The sequence below is a fragment of the Meles meles genome, chromosome 5 (assembly GCF_922984935.1).
Source record: "Meles meles chromosome 5, mMelMel3.1 paternal haplotype, whole genome shotgun sequence".
Taxonomy (NCBI): domain Eukaryota; kingdom Metazoa; phylum Chordata; class Mammalia; order Carnivora; family Mustelidae; genus Meles; species Meles meles.
Window position 1 is genome coordinate 129729896 of NC_060070.1, and position 18800 is coordinate 129748695.

At 46.9% G+C, this 18800-nt stretch overlaps 1 protein-coding gene across 3 annotated transcripts; it reads right to left on the reverse strand.

The window, feature by feature from the left end:
- Positions 1-6082: 6082 nt before the first annotated feature.
- SERPINB9 (serpin family B member 9) lies at positions 6083-18233 on the reverse strand. 3 transcript variants are annotated; one of them, XM_046005854.1, is made up of 7 exons: positions 18115-18233; positions 16084-16261; positions 15722-15859; positions 15247-15364; positions 13627-13769; positions 11733-11888; positions 6083-10285 (listed from the first exon to the last, which is right to left on the reverse strand). In XM_046005854.1, exons 2-7 carry the CDS (start codon positions 16249-16251, stop codon positions 9881-9883), a joined length of 1128 nt encoding a protein of 375 aa, XP_045861810.1. In that variant the 5' UTR covers positions 16252-16261; positions 18115-18233; the 3' UTR covers positions 6083-9880. The 3 variants fall into 3 exon arrangements, with proteins under 3 accessions (XP_045861810.1, XP_045861809.1, XP_045861808.1); XM_046005853.1 differs by lacking the exon at positions 18115-18233 and adding an exon at positions 17939-18072; XM_046005852.1 differs by lacking the exon at positions 18115-18233 and adding an exon at positions 17821-17953.
- Positions 18234-18800: the final 567 nt, after the last annotated feature.

Consider the following 18800-nt stretch of genomic DNA (forward strand, 5'->3'; position numbering starts at 1 on the left):
TGGTTACACTGCAGTAACAAATAATCCCTCAAATCTCCGTGGCTTGGAATAACCAAGAGTCACTCAATCTTCAGGCTGTATGTCCATTACAGAAGGGCAGGGGCGGTGCAGCTCCCAGTCAATGGAGAAGCCATCATCTGAAATGTTGCTGCTGCCATGCTGGAACAACAAAAGGAATTCTAGCAGACCTCAAACTGTCAGTTAATATTCCCGTGTGTGTCCCTTCTACACATAACCCAGGGGCCAGAATGGGTCATACGGCCCCACAAGGGAGCCAGTGAAAACAATCCTGCCAAGTGCAAAAAGGGAGAAAGCCCAGAAACTTTTGGCAAATGATTCTAATGACTACAACATAATTCCTCCTCCATCTGCAGTGGAGACTTCTGGGCATCTGGACAGCAGTGTTTCCTTTTGCCCCCAGGAAAAGCATGACCAAAGCAGAAGAGACATTCAGGAGAGGACAACACACACACACACACACACACACACACACACACACTTTCTTTAGAAGATGGATAGCAAAGGTGCCATTTGCTTGAGAGGGCACCAGCAGTGGGGGGATCTGGAACCAGAACACAGAGAGAACTGTATTTTGTGTGTTCAACAGCTTGCTGTCCTCAAGGACAGGTGGCTTCTCAATAGAGCCCGCAGAGTGTTCAGGAGTTGGAGGGGAGGAGAAGCTTGGCTGCTGTACAGCCCAGGGAAGGGGGGGACAAGGGGGTGCTAGAGAAGCTGCCTCTTCTCTTTTCTCCTCTTACACAGAGGACTCTGCAAAACAGGGTGATGGCCAGGCAAAGCTGAGCAGCAGCAAAGCAGGGGGTTAAGCTTGCCAAGAGAGGGAGCAATGCCAGTGGCAGCTCCCAGAGGCCATCTGACAGGAAGGAGGGAAGAAGGCCTGTCAGACCTAAATCATCACCTCCTTTAAGCCCCTTCACTCCCAATCACGATTCTCCCCTGGCAGCCCACCACTCAGGACCCTCCCTTATGCTGCCTCTGGTTGTCTGAAGATGGTCCCCTATGGCAGGGCCCCCACGAATGGCCCCCTTCCTCAGGAAGAGAACAACCTGATTAACTTGAAACAGTCCCAGAAGCTAACATTCATCAAGCCCTTACTGTCAGTTCCCTATTGTTCCAAGTATACCACCACCCGAATCCTCTGAGACAGGCATCCTTACAGATGAGGCCGTCAGGCTGGAGAACTGCAGTCACTTGAGGGAGTCTAGTTAGTATGTGCACAATAAGGGTCACACCCAGGCTGTCCAGGTGCAGAACTCAGGCGCCTAACCACTGTGCTGCCTTTGCGCTCTGCTAATACATATGCCTGATCAAACATGCCCCGCGGATCTTGACTTGGGAAATTTCAGGCAACTCAGGGGCAGAGTTTTGCTCGGCCCCCAGCCAGAGGTCTCCCAGACCAGGGCCTTCTGGTGGACAGCAGAGGATCCTCCTGTCATGCCAAGGCCCTCGTCTCCTTGTCCTAGGTAAGTCCAGAACCCTGTCCCAATTCTTACCCTTGCTGGACTTGAGTCCTCCCAGCCCTTGCCTCCATCCTGGCTTTGATGACTTAGATGCCTGCCTGGGAGCTCTGCTTCTCCAAGCTCTGGCCTGAAAGAAGCACAGAGCTCTCTCCTTGGAACCCAAACCTGGCTGCCATCTTCGGCTTACCTCCAGAAGGACCCACTGACCAAGGAGAGGGTTCTTCCTTGGGGTGGAGGGAGTCATAGAGCTCATCTGCCAGAGGGCAGGCCGCATGGTGGTGGTGAGAATATCCTGGGCAGTGGACGATCAGAACAAATGCTGGCCAAACACAACCAATGAGACCATACTGCAGCGTACTTGTTAAAGATTAGCCTCATCAGGCTTCTCCCCAAGTTAATGCCAAGTCATTTCTAAAATCAGTGCTCAGATAAGGACATAACATCCTGGCTCTCGGAGCCTTCCCTGCTGACCCTTCTCAGCGTCTACTCTGCAGATCTCCCTGAATAGGAATCAGAAGCTTTGGCCTTAAGGAAGTGGACACTGAGGTCTTGTCCCTGCTGGTGAAACTGTAGTTATTATACAAAACAGCCCTGTTTTCTAATCCACGAGATGCCTGCATCCTGGTGGTCCTTCCCGGTCTTCTCCTAAAGCCAGAATGACTCTCCCTGCGCCCCAGGGCTCTCCAAGGACACCCGCAAGAGTCAGCTGACCACTGAGAGCGCTATCAACCCCGCAGAGTCCCCTCCCCCACCTCTAAAGTGTCCCGCCGCTCTTGCTCCTCCTCTTCCGGTTCCAGCGACGGGGGCCTCCTCCAGGCGGCAGAGGGGAGTCGGGGAGGAGGGGAGTGGGGCGTCGGGGAAGGAGAGGCTCGGGCCTGGAGGTTGGGGACAGAACCCATCGATCGGAGGGGCTGGGAGGGGTGGGCCGGGGCCGGGGCGGGGCCGGGGGGCGGGGCTGGGGCCTGGGCGGGGCTGGGGCTGGGGCTGGGGCCTGGGCGGGGCTGGGGCTGGGGCCTGGGCGGGGCTGGGGCTGGGGCCGGGGGGCGCTGGAAAACCCGGATACCTGGTCCACACCGCGGAGCAGCTCTCCCCTCTACCCCATCCTTTCCCAGCGCCTCACTCCAGGCATTTCCTATACGTAATACCAGTTCATCCTGTCCACCCAGGCTGGGGGCCCCAGGGTGGTGGCGCAGGGTCTGGCATCAATAAACCATCCTTCCTTGGAGAGATGGAGTTTCCGATCCTAGCTACCCTCCCCTTCCAGCCTGATTCGCCTGAACCTTCCGACAAGAGACCCTCCTTAATGTTTAAAGAAAACAAGGACACAACACTGGCAACACAACGTTTCCACTGTGGAACAGCTAAGCTGCTGGGAGGGCGTCTGGGCAAGGCTGGTGAACAGGGAGCCCATGCACCCTGGAGTCGGGGTGCAAGCGTTTCCCAGAGGCTCTCCCACGCTGCCTCCCGACTTTGCAGTCCAAGAGCTCTGGCATCATTTCCCTTGCCGGCCTTGTACCGTGAACTTGAAGTGAACAAGTTGCTTAAGTTCTCTGAATCTCAGTTTATCAATATTATAACCTCAATATCAATAATATAACAGTTTGTCAATATTTACCTTCCCTGTTGGTGTTTGTTTTAGTCTTGAAAATCTCTTATGTTTGCGTTTCCGGCAAAACTAAGATTCCCACTGTCACATCCCGTTAGAAAACTATTCAGGAAAAAAAGGGTTTGTTTCCCTTAATAGCCAAAGATTAGAAAGTCGAAGTGCTCTCTCTAATCTCACGATACCCAGAGTGTGTACCAGCCTGGTGTGACTGGTGCTGTCCGGGAAGCAACAGCTTCAGCAGCATTCGACCTGCATATTGGCAAAAGACCCCGCACTCTCAAAGGCCCTGTTCCTGATTCATGCTCTGTTGTCCTGTCCTGAAACTCAAACAAGAGACCTTTGCTCTAGGCCTCGTGTAAATTTTGTAGCTAGGTGCTGAGTGCTGGGTGCTGGGAGTCCAACTGTGGGACACGCCTGCCCTCCAGGAGCTTATAGTCTTGAGCAGGTTGGCGAATAGTTCATTTACATTCAGTGCACCAAATGCCTCAGCTTCGAAGAATTAAACACACAGGGGTGCCTGGGTGGCTCAGTGGGTTAAAGCCTCTGCCTTCAGCTCAGGTCATGATCCCGGAGTCCTGGGATCAAGCCCCACATCAGGCTCCCTGCTCAGCGGGGAGCCTGCTTCCCCCTCTATCTCTGCCTGCCTCTCTGCCTACTTGTGATTTCTCACTGTCAAATAAATAAATAAAATCTTTTCTTAAAAAAAAAAGAATTAAACACACAGGCAGAGTATTTCACCCACAAGAATTAGTGAGTGTTAGCTGCTGATGGGAAGTTAGGGCTGAGGGAGGTGAAGAGAGGGGAAGGAGTGGGGAGGAAGGCTTTTGAGGTAGCATGGGCAAGCGTGAAACCCCAAAGGAAAGACAAGAGCATGGAATCGTCGGGAAAGTAAAAATAATTTAGTCAGGCTAGAGTTGAGGATTGTCCTTGGAGAAAGGCAAAGGATGGACAGGAGAGTGGGTTAAATTAGGAAGGGTCTTGTATTAGCCCACTCTGACTGCCATAATAAAATACGGCAGACTGGGCGCTTACACAGTGGACATTCCTTCCTCACAGTTCTGGAGGCTGGAAGTCAGTCAGAGATCAAGAGGTCAGCAGGGCTGGTTTCTCCTGAGACCTCTCCTTGGCTTGCAGACGGCTGGTCTTTTCTCTGTGCTTATTTGTCCTTGTATCTCTTCTTCTTAGTATTTTATTTGACAGAGAGAAATCACAACTAGGCAGAGAGGCAGGCAGAGAGAGAGGAGGAAGCAGGCTCCCTGTAGAGCAGAAAGCCCGATGTGGGGCTCGATCCCAGGACCCTGGGATCATGACCTGAGCTGAAGGAAGAGGCTTTAACCCACTGAGCCACCCAGGCACCCCTCTTCTTTTTTTTTTTAAGACTATTTATTTGTCAGAGAGAGAGCACAAGCGGGGGAGCAGCAGGCAGAGGGAGAAGCAAACTCCCCGCTGATCAGGGAGCCTGATGTGGGCCCCGATGCCAGGAACTGAGATATGACCACAGCTGAAGGCAGATGTTTAACCGACTGAGCCACCCAGCTGCCCTCTTCTTTTTATAAGGACCTTATCACATCAGATTAGGATCACACCCTTCTGACCACATTTAAGTTTAATGACTTCCTTAAAGGCTCCATGTCTCAACGTAATCACATTCTGCGGTACTGGTGGGGGTGGTGTGGGCGTTGACATGTACATTTGGCGGGAACACAACCCAGTTCCATACTGGTTAGCTCTAAGAGGCAGTTTAATCTTTATCTTAAAAGCGGTGTGAAACTGCCCCTCCTCATACACACAACCGTCGGGAATATAGGGGCAAATTATATGACGTCAGTTCACAGAACAGGAAATAAATCTGTGAAAAATACTTTTTTTAAAAAGCTGGAAATGAACCTTATTCATGAAAAGAGGAAGATACTTGTTTGATATTCTTATTAAAATTTCTTCTAAAAGCCAAGCATAAAATATTTTAAAGCTGTTTATGTAGATTTTATTCCAGTTTCAAAACCATGTCACTCAGAATCACACATGGGGTTATATCCTAGAGTTCTTCCTTTGAATTACGTGCAGATCACAGGATTCGATTTTCCTAACGGAAGCATTAAATAACATTGAGACAGAAAGAGTAAAAACCAGAAGTTTTCTTCCCATTCCCCCTCCAAAACTTTCCCAGAGATAACCTCTGTTAGCAGTGAAGGCTTAGCCTTTTAAACCTTTTCCCAGAGACTCACAGACATGAATTTACGTGTAGACATACAGGGTCTATTCATAGAAATGTGTGCGTCGTGCTAGGCACATTGGACTGTAAGCTGTATTTTTCCCTTAATTCATTTTCATGATCTTTTCAGGAACCTTCCACAATTTAAAGAAATGTTCTGCAAAGTATTGCACAATATAAATGAAATAAATTCTTCTCCTGTTGCAGAAAAAATAAAATTCAAAGAGTAAAATTGTAAGGCACCCACTTGGTGTCCCTGAGAAGTGGAGAAATCGCTTGGTGTGGAAAACCCACACAACTGGTGTCAGAAGTACTAAGTAGCAGGAGGGAGAAACAGTGTTTCTCTTTAGTATGTATTAAACTTTAATTGTTTGCTTATATGTCACCCATAACCAGATGAGGGGAAAATGTTCTCACTTCAAATTATTACAATGAGGGGCGCCCGGGTGGCTCAGTGGGTTAAGCCTCTGCCTTTGGCTCAGGTCATGGTCCAGGGTCCTGGGATCGAGCCCCGCATCAGGCTTTCTGCTCGGAAGGGAGCCTGCTTCCCCCGCTCCCCCTGTCCCCGGCCTGCCTCTCTGCCTACTTGTGATCTCTGTCAAACAAATAAAATCTTTAAAAATAAAATTATTACAATGACAATAAAAATTAAAAATAACCATAAGAAAAATAAAACTCAGTCTCTCTCTATATACATATATATAGAGAGAAACAAAGATATATAAAAAAGGATTTGAATAAATGGAGACGCCTCACATCTTCCCAAACAAGACTAAACACTATAAATAATTTATCCCCAGATTTATGTTTAATGTCATACTAATCCCTCCAAAAAATACCAAAGTTAAAAACATTATTTTGAGTATGGCAAAAGTATTCTGATTTTCACCTTGAAGAATGAAGTTGAGAAAAATCACATGAACACTGGGGAAAAACAGATTAATTATTATTACAAGTGAGAAATTGGCCATTTGTAAATAAATACAATAATACTTTCTCTCGAATGTCAACAACACAAAAACAAATGTCAGATGGATTAAACAGTTAAATCAATCAAAAACATAACAGTTTAGAAGAAAATATAGGTGATGAACTGGCTTCGATGGGAAAGTAGTTTTAAGAATTGAAAGCAGTATCAAAATCACTAAGGAAAAAACCTAGATTTGACCAAAAGAATAAAAAAACCCCTGTTCATTAATAAAATATCATAACAAAATTTATGAAGTTTCTCAGCAGTAAAAGAAATACAACAGGTATATATCCTTGTATAATATATACTGTAGACATGTTTAATCTACGTAAGTAAAACTTGTAACTTGTTAAACTATGTGTGCATATATATATAGTATATATGTGTGTGTATATATATATATATAGTGTATATGTGTGTATATATATATTTTTACTCAACATCATCTACCCATAAGACTGAATGTCCACCTACTGTGTACTTTAGTTTCTAACTCCTACATAATATCACGAAGTATGCCCACATATTCATTATCTACTCCCACTGAGAGGGACAGTTAGATAGCTTCCAACTCATTGTCAACATAAATGAAGTTGCAGTGAACACCCTCGTGACCGTGCCTCTGCGGGCCTGTGCCATGACATCACTGGGCTACATACCCAGAAATAAGCCTGCTGGAGCCCAGAGCAGACACCAATAGAGTTCACTGCCAGAATGCTTCCTAACTTGGCCAAATGTTCCTGTTCCCACAAGTGCTCCTAAATCTCCGTACTTCCTGGCTGACGCTGCATAGTATCCAACGTTCTGACACCAATCTGATGGATGTAGAGCAGTAGCTCATGGTATTTCCTTCATATTTTTCTGATTATTAATTGACTGTCTTATTCTCTTTGACTTGCAGGATTTCTTTGTATACCCTAGTGTTAATTCCTTACTGATTTTTTATAATATCTTCGTTCAGTCTGATCATGGTGTCCTTCATGGAATGGATTTGGCATATATATATATATATACATATATATATATATATCTCCCAATTGTATAATTTTTCACCTTATCACTTGTTTAGATAGTATCGTTTTTATCTACTATCAACATCCTTTTTCAATTCATAAGGAGTTAAAAAAATTAAGTTGGACCCCTACGTCACATTATATATATCAGAACGGATTAACATTCTAAATATAAGAGCTAAAATCATAAACATCTTAGGAGAAAATAGTTGTAAAATTTCCTGACTTTGGATTTGGCAAAGGACTCTTACATATGAAACCATCAGTCTGAGTAACAAAAGAAAAAATAGATAAACTGGATAAAAATAGATAAAAATGGATAAAAAATAGATAAACTGGATGTCACTGAAATTAAAAACCTTTGTGGATCAGAGGGCACTACCAAGAAAGGGAAAATATAACCTACACAATGGGAAAAAATATACAAGACAACCCAATGAAAAAATGGACAAAGGACTTGAATAGACTTATCTCCAAACAAGATATTCAAATGGGCAGGAAGCACATGAAAAGTTGTTCAACACTATTAGTCATTAGGAAAATGCAAATAAAACGCACAATGAGATTTCACTTCCCACCCACTAGAGTGGCCATAATATTTTTAAAAAGAGGAGTGGAAAATAACAAGTGCTGGCAAGGATGTGAAGAAATTGGAACCATCATACAACAGCTACCCAAACAAATACACGTACATGCATGTTTGTAGAAAGATTACTTATCAATAGCCAAAAGATGGAAACAAATCAAATGCCCATCAACAAACGAGCGGAGGAACAAATCCTGGGCTACAGCTCTATGGTGAAGTATTACTCAGTCATGGAAAGAGGTGAAGTACACACCACAACATGAACAAACGTGTCCTGCCAAGGAAGCGCCAGAAACAAAAAGGTCATATAGTATATAACTCACTTTTATGAAGTATCCAGAGTCGTTAAATCTATAGAGGTAGGAAGCAGATTGGCAGTTCCCAGGAGTTGGATGGGAGAGAAGGGGGAGTGACTGCACAGGGATTTCCTTTGGGAAGATGAACAATTTTTTGGAACTAGATAAAGGTAGTGATTGCACATTTTTAACATACTAAAGGCCACTGCTTTGTTCACTTTGAAGTGGTTAATGTTATGCTATGTGAATTTCACCTCAATAACAAATTCTTTAAGAAGACCCCAACAGGGCCACCTGGGTGACTCAGACAGTTAAGTGTCTACCCTTGGCTTTGGTCATGATCTCAGGGTCCTGGGATCAAGCCCCACTTTGGGCTCCTTGCTCAGTGGAGAGCCTGCTTCTCTCTCTCCCTCTGCCCTTCCCCACTGCTTGTGCTCTCGCTCTCTCACTCTCTGCTCTCTCTCTTCAAATGAATAAATAAAATCTTTAAAAAAAAAAAAAAAGGCCACAATGATGTCATTGATATATAAACACTTCTTTAAAAATTACAGAGCTCATCTCTGATCAAATTACTTATTGCTGCATTGTACATGGCACATAGACATGTAAAATACAGTCCCAACCCCTGAGGAACTTAAGGTCTAGCTGGAGAACACAGATGATTCATAAATAAAGCAACTGCCATAAGAGAACTGCCCTCTCTCAGTATGCACTGAGAGTTCAAAGATGCACATCCGCTTACGCAGAAAAGGAAAATTTTCCTGGAGAAGATGCCATCAGAAATGAACTTAAAGAGTTGGGTAGGATTTTTGTTAGGGTTGGAGGTGGAGAAAACAGAAGAAGAGCAGGCAAGGGGATCCCTTCAAGGGGATCACAGGATAAGTGTAAGGACATTACCTTGTCCAAGCCGGCTGTCATAGAAGCTACTCTGGCATAAGCAGGAAAGAGCAGATGTCAAAGACATCATGACTCTGCCCCTTTGTCTCCAATGCCTGAGGCCCCCCCCTTTTTTTTTAAAGATTTTATTTATTTATTTGTCAGAGAGAGAGACAAAGAGAGAAAGATCACAAGTAGGCAGAGAGGTAGGCAGAGGCAGAGGGAGAAGCAGGCTCCCTGCCAAGCAAGGAGCCCGATATGGGACTCGATCCCAGGACGCTAGGATCATGACCTGAGCCGAAGGCAGCCGCTTAACTAACTGAGCCACCCAGGCATCGCCTGAGGCCCTTTTTGCCACCTGCTTGGTGATGTCAACCGAAGATAAAATAAAAATGTGCATTAAAGAAGCTTTCTAAAAAGCCCAGGCACTAGGCAGACTAGAAAATAGTAGCTCTAGCTAGCAGCATTTATTACCACTGAACCAGGATAAGGCAAGTCTGCCAATAGGATTTGAGGTACAAGGCAGAACAGTTTCACTAGAATGAATTACACATGAAATGAGGGGGGAACGAGTCTGGGGCCATCTAGGGAAACGGGACATTCCATCCCTTGGGATTCGGAGTGTACTTTAAATACTACAGGGAATCATTAAGGTCTCTTGTCCCGTGATCTTGACTAAGCAGGGCAGATGAGTGGTCAGGATGGGGACAGTTGGGTGTGGCCAAGCATGGGATGGAGATGAAGGAGGAATCTGCCCTCCCCTTTGCACTGGGCTTCACAGGCCCATCTTCCGGGGGCTGTGGCGCAGGACAGGAGGACACAGAAAGAGGGAAATGCTCACCCTCACGGAGAGGAAAACCTGCCGCAGAACAGAATGGTGTTGGCTGCATTGTGCCTAATGAAAAAAAGGAAGGGGTGGTCGGCACAGAATGTGGGGCCAGGGTCCATACAACATTCCACAGCCACGATGGCTGACGTGGCCGCGGCCTCTGAGCCTTCCTCATTCACCTCCACAAAACTCTTGTGCAGGAACTGGGACAGACACAGATCTTTCTCTCCTGACATGGCCGAGAAGTCAGCTGCGCCCTCCTGAAAGGCATCAACCATTCCCAATGCCTGGAGCACGGATGCCATGTCATAATCCTGTTCCAGCTGAAATCTCGGAAGGGAAACTTCCACTTCCGTGCTCTGCATCCGGTCTGGCTGCGTCCACTCTCTGAATTTCTCCAAAGTGAGACTTTTTTCCACCTGAAAGACCAGAATTAGACTTTCAAACTCATACCTCTGTACATATGGACATGCATGTCCTCTCCGACATGGGTGGTGACGGTCACACAGGACCACGGGCACTTTTCTGCGCCGGGAAATTTGTGAGATCTCGGACTTGTGCTATTCCAGCCACGGCTCTCCTCCCCAGCACGTGAGGCAGCGCAGAGGCACAAAGACAGGGCTGCGCCTCTTCTCACCCAACACTATCTGTGAGAGTTCATCCTGACAACGCTCAATACCCCGCTGACTTTGACTTTTTTTTTTTCTTTTAACTGTGCTTATTTTTTGAAGATGAGGCATTGCTGGTTAAAAACAAAACAAAACAAAACAAAGCAAAAAACAATTGGAAAACAAAGGGCTCTTGCTGGAGCATTTTGCCAGAGGCACAATCCTGTGTACATTCTGAAGAAGAGCAGTCAAGTGGGAAGGACAGACAGAAGCCCATGCCTGCAGCTCTGCTCCCACAGGACTCTGAAGACAATGGGTGAGCTGTGTTCCCCTCAGTGCCTGGACCTAGAACTTGCTGGGCCGTGGTTGACTCACACTGGGGATCCACACTGAAAGGAAGCAGAGTGAGTTGGGAGTGCCGTTTGGAACTGTTTCTGGCTCTGCTCTCCTGAGTTTCAGGCTCTTGGTATTTAAAATATAATACAGGGGCGCCTGGGTGGCTCAGTCGATTAAGTGTCTGCCTTTGGCTCATGTCAGGAGCCCAGGGTTCTGGGATGGAGCCCCACGACAGGCTCTCTGCTCAGTGGGGAGTCTGCTTCTTCCTCTCCCTCCGCCTCTGCCCCACCCAACTGCTCTTGTGTGCTCGCGTTCTCTCTCTCTAATAAAATCTTTAAAAAATAAATAAAATAATGCTAACAACAATGACTATGATAATAACGGATCACATTCATTCAGGGCTTATTAGGTACCAGACAACGTGCTAAGCTTGTTACTTGGACCACCCCCACTTTATCCTCATAATAACTCTCAGGCAGACGTTACCACTATTCCCATTTTTTTTTTTAATATTTTATTTATTCGACAGAGAGAAATCACAACTAGGCAGAGAGGCAGGCAGAGAGAGAGGAGGAAGCAGGCTCTCCACGGAGCAGAGAGCCTGACGTGGGGCTCGATCCCAGGACCCTGGGATCATGACCCGAGCCGAAAGCAGAGGCTTTAACCCACTGAGCCACCCAGGTGCCCCACCATTCCCATTTCTGAGGTGGGAAAACAGAGGTAAGGAATTTGGCGAGATCACATAGATAGTAAGGGGAGAAGTGGGTCCTGCATGACAGTTTGGTTCCAGAGCTCGAGTGCCCAGATACCACGCTCTGCTGCCTGGCTACTCACATCACTGCCTTTGGAGGTGAACATAAACATTGAAAGTGCAGAGTGGGTTCTAGCAGGAAGGGCGCACAGGGCACCCCCGGATTCTCACCAAGCTTAGATCCACGTTCTCGTCCGGGAGCAGAATGATCATGCTCAGCTCCTGACCCATGTAGGGGAGCTCCAGGACCTGGCTCTGCACCTCTTTAATATAGGCGAGCTTGAACATAGCCTCCTGAAACATCATCAGCACTGGCCTTTGTTCCTTCTGTTGGGAAGGAACGGATGAGCATGGAATTAAAAACAGGTTCTTGGAAGAGGCAGTAGAATTTTCCAAAAGAGCTAAAAATGACTCCAGGAGTGTTTTCAGCACCCATGATGGATACAATGTCTGTGTGCTAGGTCTGACTCTTTCCCATCATCGTTCCGAGCATCTCGTTCTGGTAAGCAGATACGGCGCTAGCCTCAGCAAAAAGATGTTTTATTCAACAAAATAAACATGACACCCTGCATTTTCCACAGGAGGAAATCAGATTTTCTTCCTGTAAAACACGCCCAGCAAAGGGGCATCTAGGTGGCTCAGTTGTTAAGCATCTGCCTTTGGCTCAGGTCATGATCCCAGGGTCATGGGATCGAGCCCCACATTGGGCTCCCTGTTCATCGGGGATCCTGCTTCTCCCTCTCCCGCTCCCCCTGCTTGTGCTCCTCTCAAGCTGTCTCTCTCTATATCAAATCAATAAATAATTTTTTTTAAATATGCCCGGCAAATATAGATAAGGAAACAATAGAATCAAATACAATGAAATGGAAAATCATTTCTCTTAAACTGGAAAAAAGTGTTCATGGTAAAGAGGAAGAGACTGAAGAGTTTCACAGCAGTGTGACTGGTGGTTCACGGAGAGAGCCCGTCAGGAAGCAGTCTGCCAGCAAGTAGAAAGATTTCTATTTCTCCTCCTGTATTTAAGTCCAGTTGCCCCAGCTTTGATACTCTAATCCAAGGAAATATTTTTTAAAAATACAGAGGAGGTATATGCACGCAGAAGTTAACTGCCGTACTATACTCATTAAAGTTTTAAAAGTTGATGTGGATCAGCTATTACAAAATTAAAACAGTTCTAAAATCAGTGCTAGAAAAGTTCTCCCCCCCACACACTTTTGTAACTAGAGGGCTGATTATGGAAAGTACACGTTACAGCCCCCTCCAAAAAAGGTTTTACCTGTACAGGACAAGTTTCCTAATTGCATTAAAATGCAATTTTTTTAGGGGCTTGGAGATTTGGCAAGCTATTTTAATGCCTGCCTGAACTGAAGTTATACATTGATATTAAGACTAACATATTTTTCAATTAGTTTTAACATATTAAAAACTTATAAATGATTAATTAATTAAAAATAATTCAGGTCTATATTTATTTTAAATTTTCAGCTATCTGATTAAAGAAAATTCACTCCTTCTCTCCACTCCCCTAACACATACAAATATCACACTTCCTTAACACTTGTTTTTTTGCTTTCTGTTAAGCAACTTGGGCTTAGAGGAAGTCTGAAGTTTCCAAAACTAGGTGGCAGTAATGAACACAGCCAAAATTAGAGGCATTAGGAGCAGTAATAAAATGCAAAAAATCAGAGGCAGCAAATAATTTTTATTTCTCAGTGCTCTCCTCCTGAGTTTAAAATTTCATTCAGAAATGTGCTTTTTTTTTAATTAAAGATTTTATTTATTTATTTGACAGAGAAAGCGAGAGAGCACAAGTAGGCAGAGCAGCAGTGGGAGAGGGAGAAGCAGGCTCCCCACTGAGCAGGGAGCCCGATGCGGGGCTCGATCCCAGGACCCCGGGATCATGACCTGAGCCGAAGGCAGACACTTAATGACTGAACCACCCAGGTGCCCCCAGAAATGTGCTTTCAAAATTATTTCTAACCAATCATTTATGCTTTTACAAAGTTAACTTTTTCCAATCAACTTTCTTCATGAAACTAGCACGATTTTTGAAAGCTTCTCTCACCTGGTTTATTTTAAAAGGCATTTCCCTTGTGTAGCTTTTGTCGAACTGTTCATTCCACCTTCCTTTGAAGTAGATGGCACTGACAAGAACCAGCCTGGTGTTTGCACTGATTGAGTTACCTGGCAACAGCTCTCGAATTTTACCTTCCGGGAAAAGTAGAGAATATATTCAGTTGGTTTTCACAGAAGTGTGGTGAATAAATTGTGATAAGGCTTATTGGCAGATCCTCGGTTATTAATCAAGAACCCAACAGTCTTTTCGTTACCAAGTTTGCTGAGTTTCGATCGATATGAACAGAAATAAACAACACACACAAGTGGTTTTCATGGTCAGGTCACCAGTGCTGTGGGAACACCCACAAGGTCGATGATGGTGAAATGTTCCTAAATTACTCAAAGTAAAACACGACATGAGGTCGGACAACAAGGCAAGCAGGGATGGGCTGGGAGGGACTTGGGTTATCTCAAGTGCTAAAATGGAGTGTTTGGTTTAATGCACCAAAGGTACAACCAGTGCTAACATCCCACAACTGTGCCCACATGTCAGAGGCAGCCAGAGGGGAAAGAGCTGCAAATGGGCAGCATGGGTGCCTTGAGGAGCTTCTGGAAGCATCTGGAAGAGATTTCACTATTTCATCCTCTAAACAAAACATCAGACATTCCTGGAAAAGATAAGGTAGGCAAGTGAAAGATACTCCCTTCTTCCCTAGATGCCTTTCCAATGAACTAAGAGCATCCCTGCTCATTTGCTGCCTCCAGATGCCGTAAGTGGCAAATATTCCAAGAAGAAATGGTAGCAATAACTGCTAACTCTCTAAGGAAAGGCAACCTGTTGTTCTCTGTTGTCTGAAGTATTGATAGAAATAGGAGTGTTTCTAGTGGTACTAAGTGGAGTTGGTGCAGAGGGCGCCCAATGGTTCAAATGTCACTGAACGTGCAGACCAAGATCAGAACGTGTCACTCTGTAAAACAGAAACGAATAAGGCTCAATGCCAAACAAAGGATGATTTCAGTCTGTAGAACTGTTCAGTCCTGAGAGAGCGTCTGCCGTTGGCCTACCAAATCTAGGCTCATCAAACCTAACTAAGGGAGTGTACACAGAAGACATGAACGCTGCAACAGAATTAAGAATAAGTAAGCTTAATGGGCAGGGTAAAGGTGGTGGTAAGGGAGATCCACAGAGAATTTCGAAGCTTAAGTGTATGTCTCAGAGAAAATTTGACCAATAGCCTCCTTCCTATGGGGGTGATGAGTTCACCCAACATGGGAACAGTACGGGCCAAGTGAAAGTATATTTCAGTGTAAGTTATTAAACTGGAAACCTGGCTTATGAGTCTCTTTGGGCATTTGTATCAGTCTTTCTGGTCCCAGGAGAATGGACAAAATTAAGTCTCTGTGGTGGAAACCCCTGAGCATCTGATCGGAACCACTGTGAGTCCATTAAGGTCGAAATATGCCAAGAGGCCCAGCCCATGAGCAGACTGTGTCCATCAGAAACACTAGTGCTATCCGAGCAGCAGGGAAAGCAAGGGGAAGAAAAGGGAGGGAAGGAGAACCAGGGGAAAGAGGGGAAGGCAGGTGGAGAAGGAAGAAGGAGGGGGTAATAACATGTGATTCTGACCTTCAGTCTTTTTGGAGACCCAAGTGTTGATGTGTTCCCTGGACTGTTCTGCCGCACTGGCAAAGGAAAGCTGCTCCAGCTCGGCATGGTAGAACTGAAGACAGGATTCCTTAAAGGTCTTTGGAGAGAAAAGCGTTCAGTATGGCTATCTTTCTAAAAAAGTTTAACTTCCAAGAAAATTGGAATCTTACATACATTTTATTAAAATGAGTATACATCTCTTAAAAATGGTCATATCTTAGTCTACTAAGTACTAAAATATCAGAGTTTATAAATAGGTAAGTACTAAGCCATGAATAACCAGAAATGGCTAAATGAATTTGAGAAGTAATTCAATTTTAAATAACTCAAGGCACAGTTATGGAATTATGATTTCTTTTAAAAAATGTTTACCATCATTTTCAGCTCTCCCAGATCTTGCTTTCTGACTCCATATTTTGACTGCAACTTTAATCCTTCTGCTGACTCAACTTACCGAGAAGAATTCGCAAGTCTTTTCTCCAAAGAGCCTGTTGGCTATTCTGAGCAAGTACTGGGTGCCACATTTGTTCACTTCAGCAAGAAGTGACTGGAAATTCTGATGAATGTCTTCCTCTGTGCTTAATGAAAGCACCTGTTGAGAAAAATAATCTCAGTGAAGGAGACTCCCAGCCTTCTCCTTTGTGTCTTGGTCCCCAGGCAGCCCCACTGGACAGAAATAAACACAGGTGCGTGTACACACTGGGCTCCCCTCCCATCCGGCTTTACGGCAGTTCTGGAGCCTGAGGTGTGAAGCTGGGTGATGGACCCTAACAACCGAAAAAGCAATCCCAACTGCTGGGTGAGAAGCAGGCTTACCTGGGCCATCTGGGCAGCAGTGTTTCCTTTTGCCCCCAGGAAGACCATGGCGAGGGCAGAGGAGATGCTCACAGGAGAATAAAACACATTGTGTGAGGGGTTGTCTTGACATAGTACCTTTAAAAGCTGGATGGCAAAGGTGCCATTTGCTTCAGAAAGAGCATCCATTATGCAGGGTCTGGAACCAGAGCATAAAGAGAAAGGCTGCTTCAACACACACCCTCCACACATTACTGACCTCATATGTGGCAATTTTGGAATTGTATTTTTTTTTAAATAATAAGGCTCATAAATATTTTTTTAAAGATTTTACTTATTTATTTGACAGAAATCACAAGTAGGCAGAAGGGCAGGCAGAGAGAGAGGAGGAAGCAGGCTCCCCGCTGAGCAGAGAGCCCGATGCAGGGCTAGATTCCAGGACCCCAGAATCATGACCTGAGCTGAGGGCAGAGGCTTTAACCCACTGAACCACCCAGGTGCCCCAAAAGCTCATAAATATTTTAAGTTGAGGAAAACACATTTCCTGTTGCTCTCTCCAAAAAGTAAGTCCAAATTTTAAGATAATTAGCTACGTGGTCGCACTGGCAGATCAAACCGGTTTGAGAACCTTGGGGGAATGAAGAGCACTGGTTTCCCGGCACAGACATACAGCACTCAGCCTCCAGAGACCAGGGAAACCCAGTCTTCTCCATAATACTCTCTTCTTCCATACATTTATGGAGAGAACTCCTGAGAGTTTCAGTTACATAACAGATCACAGTCTCTCCATCTAGTAGCTGATTCTTGAGAAATGTTTGAAATGCTGGTAAGTGAAGAGAGAGAGGCTACAGCTGGGTATGAAATTGGCTGTGAGGCCAAGGAGGTCTGCTGCCAAGGGACAGCCAATGTGCTCTCCTGCTGAGTCGCCTGCACCAAGCATCCCCATGGCCAGTTAACTCCAGATAACCCATAACCCAACTCGGAGTGCCCCACCATTGCTAGCTAGCTAGGCATCACGGGACCCTCCGACCTCAGAACTAAACATGAAGACACTGCATGTTTTTGTTCCACAATTATTTTGCTAACTCAGAAACATGGATTTGGGAGTTTTACTCCTTAGTCTCAGAAAAAGCCACTAGAGTGGACTGTGCATGAGCGGGCGAAGCCCAGACCCGGTGGAACACCAGAATGGGCTAAGCTCACTTCGTTTACACGGCTTACCCTCCGCCTGTCCACCTCTGGCTCCAGCTCCGCCTCTACCCACCCGGACCGCCTTTCATTCCCTCCAAGTCACCCCTGGGACTTTGAAAACACTGTTTATCCAACTCAGTGCTCCCTACGCTGATGAATGGCACTCAGGCCTCCTCCGTACTGGAACATCCTGGCGTCTAGAGACTTCCGAAGGCTGCCCTAGGCAGGGATCCCTTCTCCCGACCCCCTCTCCCCCCGCGAATTACTGCTTGGCCCACTGTGGTCCCCCTGGACTGGAAGCTTTGCGGGGCGAGGGCCTGCGAGAGCGCTCGGGAAACGGGAAGTTCTCCTCGAATTTGTGTGGAATGCCTGAAAGGAGGAGGGTGGCTGAGAAAATTTGCCGCTGCACACTGGGGATTTTAGCAGGAAAGAGGAGAGGTAGGGAAATGTCATTGCGCCGATCCCGAGGAGAGAGAAGGGGTGGGGAAGAAGGGCGGGTGGGAATGCGGCTGCAGAGCGGCGGGGCGGCGGGGAAGAGGCGTGGGAAGAACGGAGAGAAGGACCTACGCGGAGGGCCAGCGGCTGGGGCTCGCGGGGATCGGGAGGCACCGGCGGGGAGGGGGGAGCAGCCGCGGCGGCGCCGCCGAGCAACTGCGCCATCGTGCAACTGGGCCACCGGACCCACCGAGCAGCCGCGCCACCGAGGAGCTGCGCCACGGAGCGCCGGTCTCCGTCTGCGTCAGCAGGGAAAGGGCCGGGTAGGCTCGGTTTCGCTCCCGTCCTCGCGTCCAGTCTCCCGGCCGGAGCGCGGGGGTGCTCCCGGTCCGCCGTCCCCGCCCGGCCCCAGAAGGCCCCACTTGCCGCCTTCAGCACGTCGCCGTCCTCCCGGCCGGATCCCACGCCGACCTCTACAGCCGCGCCGCAGGTCCCGGCTCCCGCGACTGGTACCTGCAGGCCTCTGCGCGCCCCCAGGACCGAAGACCACCCCTCGGCTTCCGCCTCTGCTCGGGCGGCGCCGGGGCGGCGCTCGGCAAACCCCCAGGCGCTCCCTGGCCCCTGCAACTGAAAGGGCTGGAGGCCCCCGCGGTCGGCCAGAGGCCTCCGAAACCGATTCCGAAAGCAAAGGCGTTCAAACTGCAGGTGATCCAGCTATGGCCGCGGCGCCGGCGATCAGTGGAGGGAAAAAACCGGGGATGAGGGCAAGGGCAGGACGCGAAGAACGCAGAAGTCCTGGCTTTTCTACTCTCAGACTCCCATATTAGAGTAGGAAGGGCTGTGAGTCTAAATTAGGGGGAGGCAAGCCAGGCAACTAACTGTAATTACCGAGGCACATACTCTTTTTTTTTTTTTTAAGATCTATTTATTTAACAGACAGAGATCACAAGTAGGCAGAGAGGCAGGCAGACAGAGAAGGAAGCAGGCTCCCCGCTGAGCAGAGAACCCAATGCGGGGCTCGATCCCAGGATCCTGGGATCATGACCTGAGCTGAAGGCAGAGGCTTAACCCACTGAGCCACCCAGGCGCCCCCGAGGCACATACTATTAACA

Bases quoted from the DNA above. Each gene is read 5' to 3' on its own strand.
- SERPINB9 (XM_046005854.1), bottom strand. From the start codon at position 16,251: ATGGATGCTCTTTCTGAAGCAAATGGCACCTTTGCCATCCAGCTTTTA. The intron at 15,860-16,083 runs GTAAGCCTGCTT...TTTTCTCAACAG, and splicing joins CTGCTGCCCAGATGGCCCAG to GTGCTTTCATTAAGCACAGA. The intron at 13,770-15,246 runs GTCAGAATCACA...TTTTCCCGGAAG, and splicing joins GGTCTCCAAAAAGACTGAAG to GTAAAATTCGAGAGCTGTTG.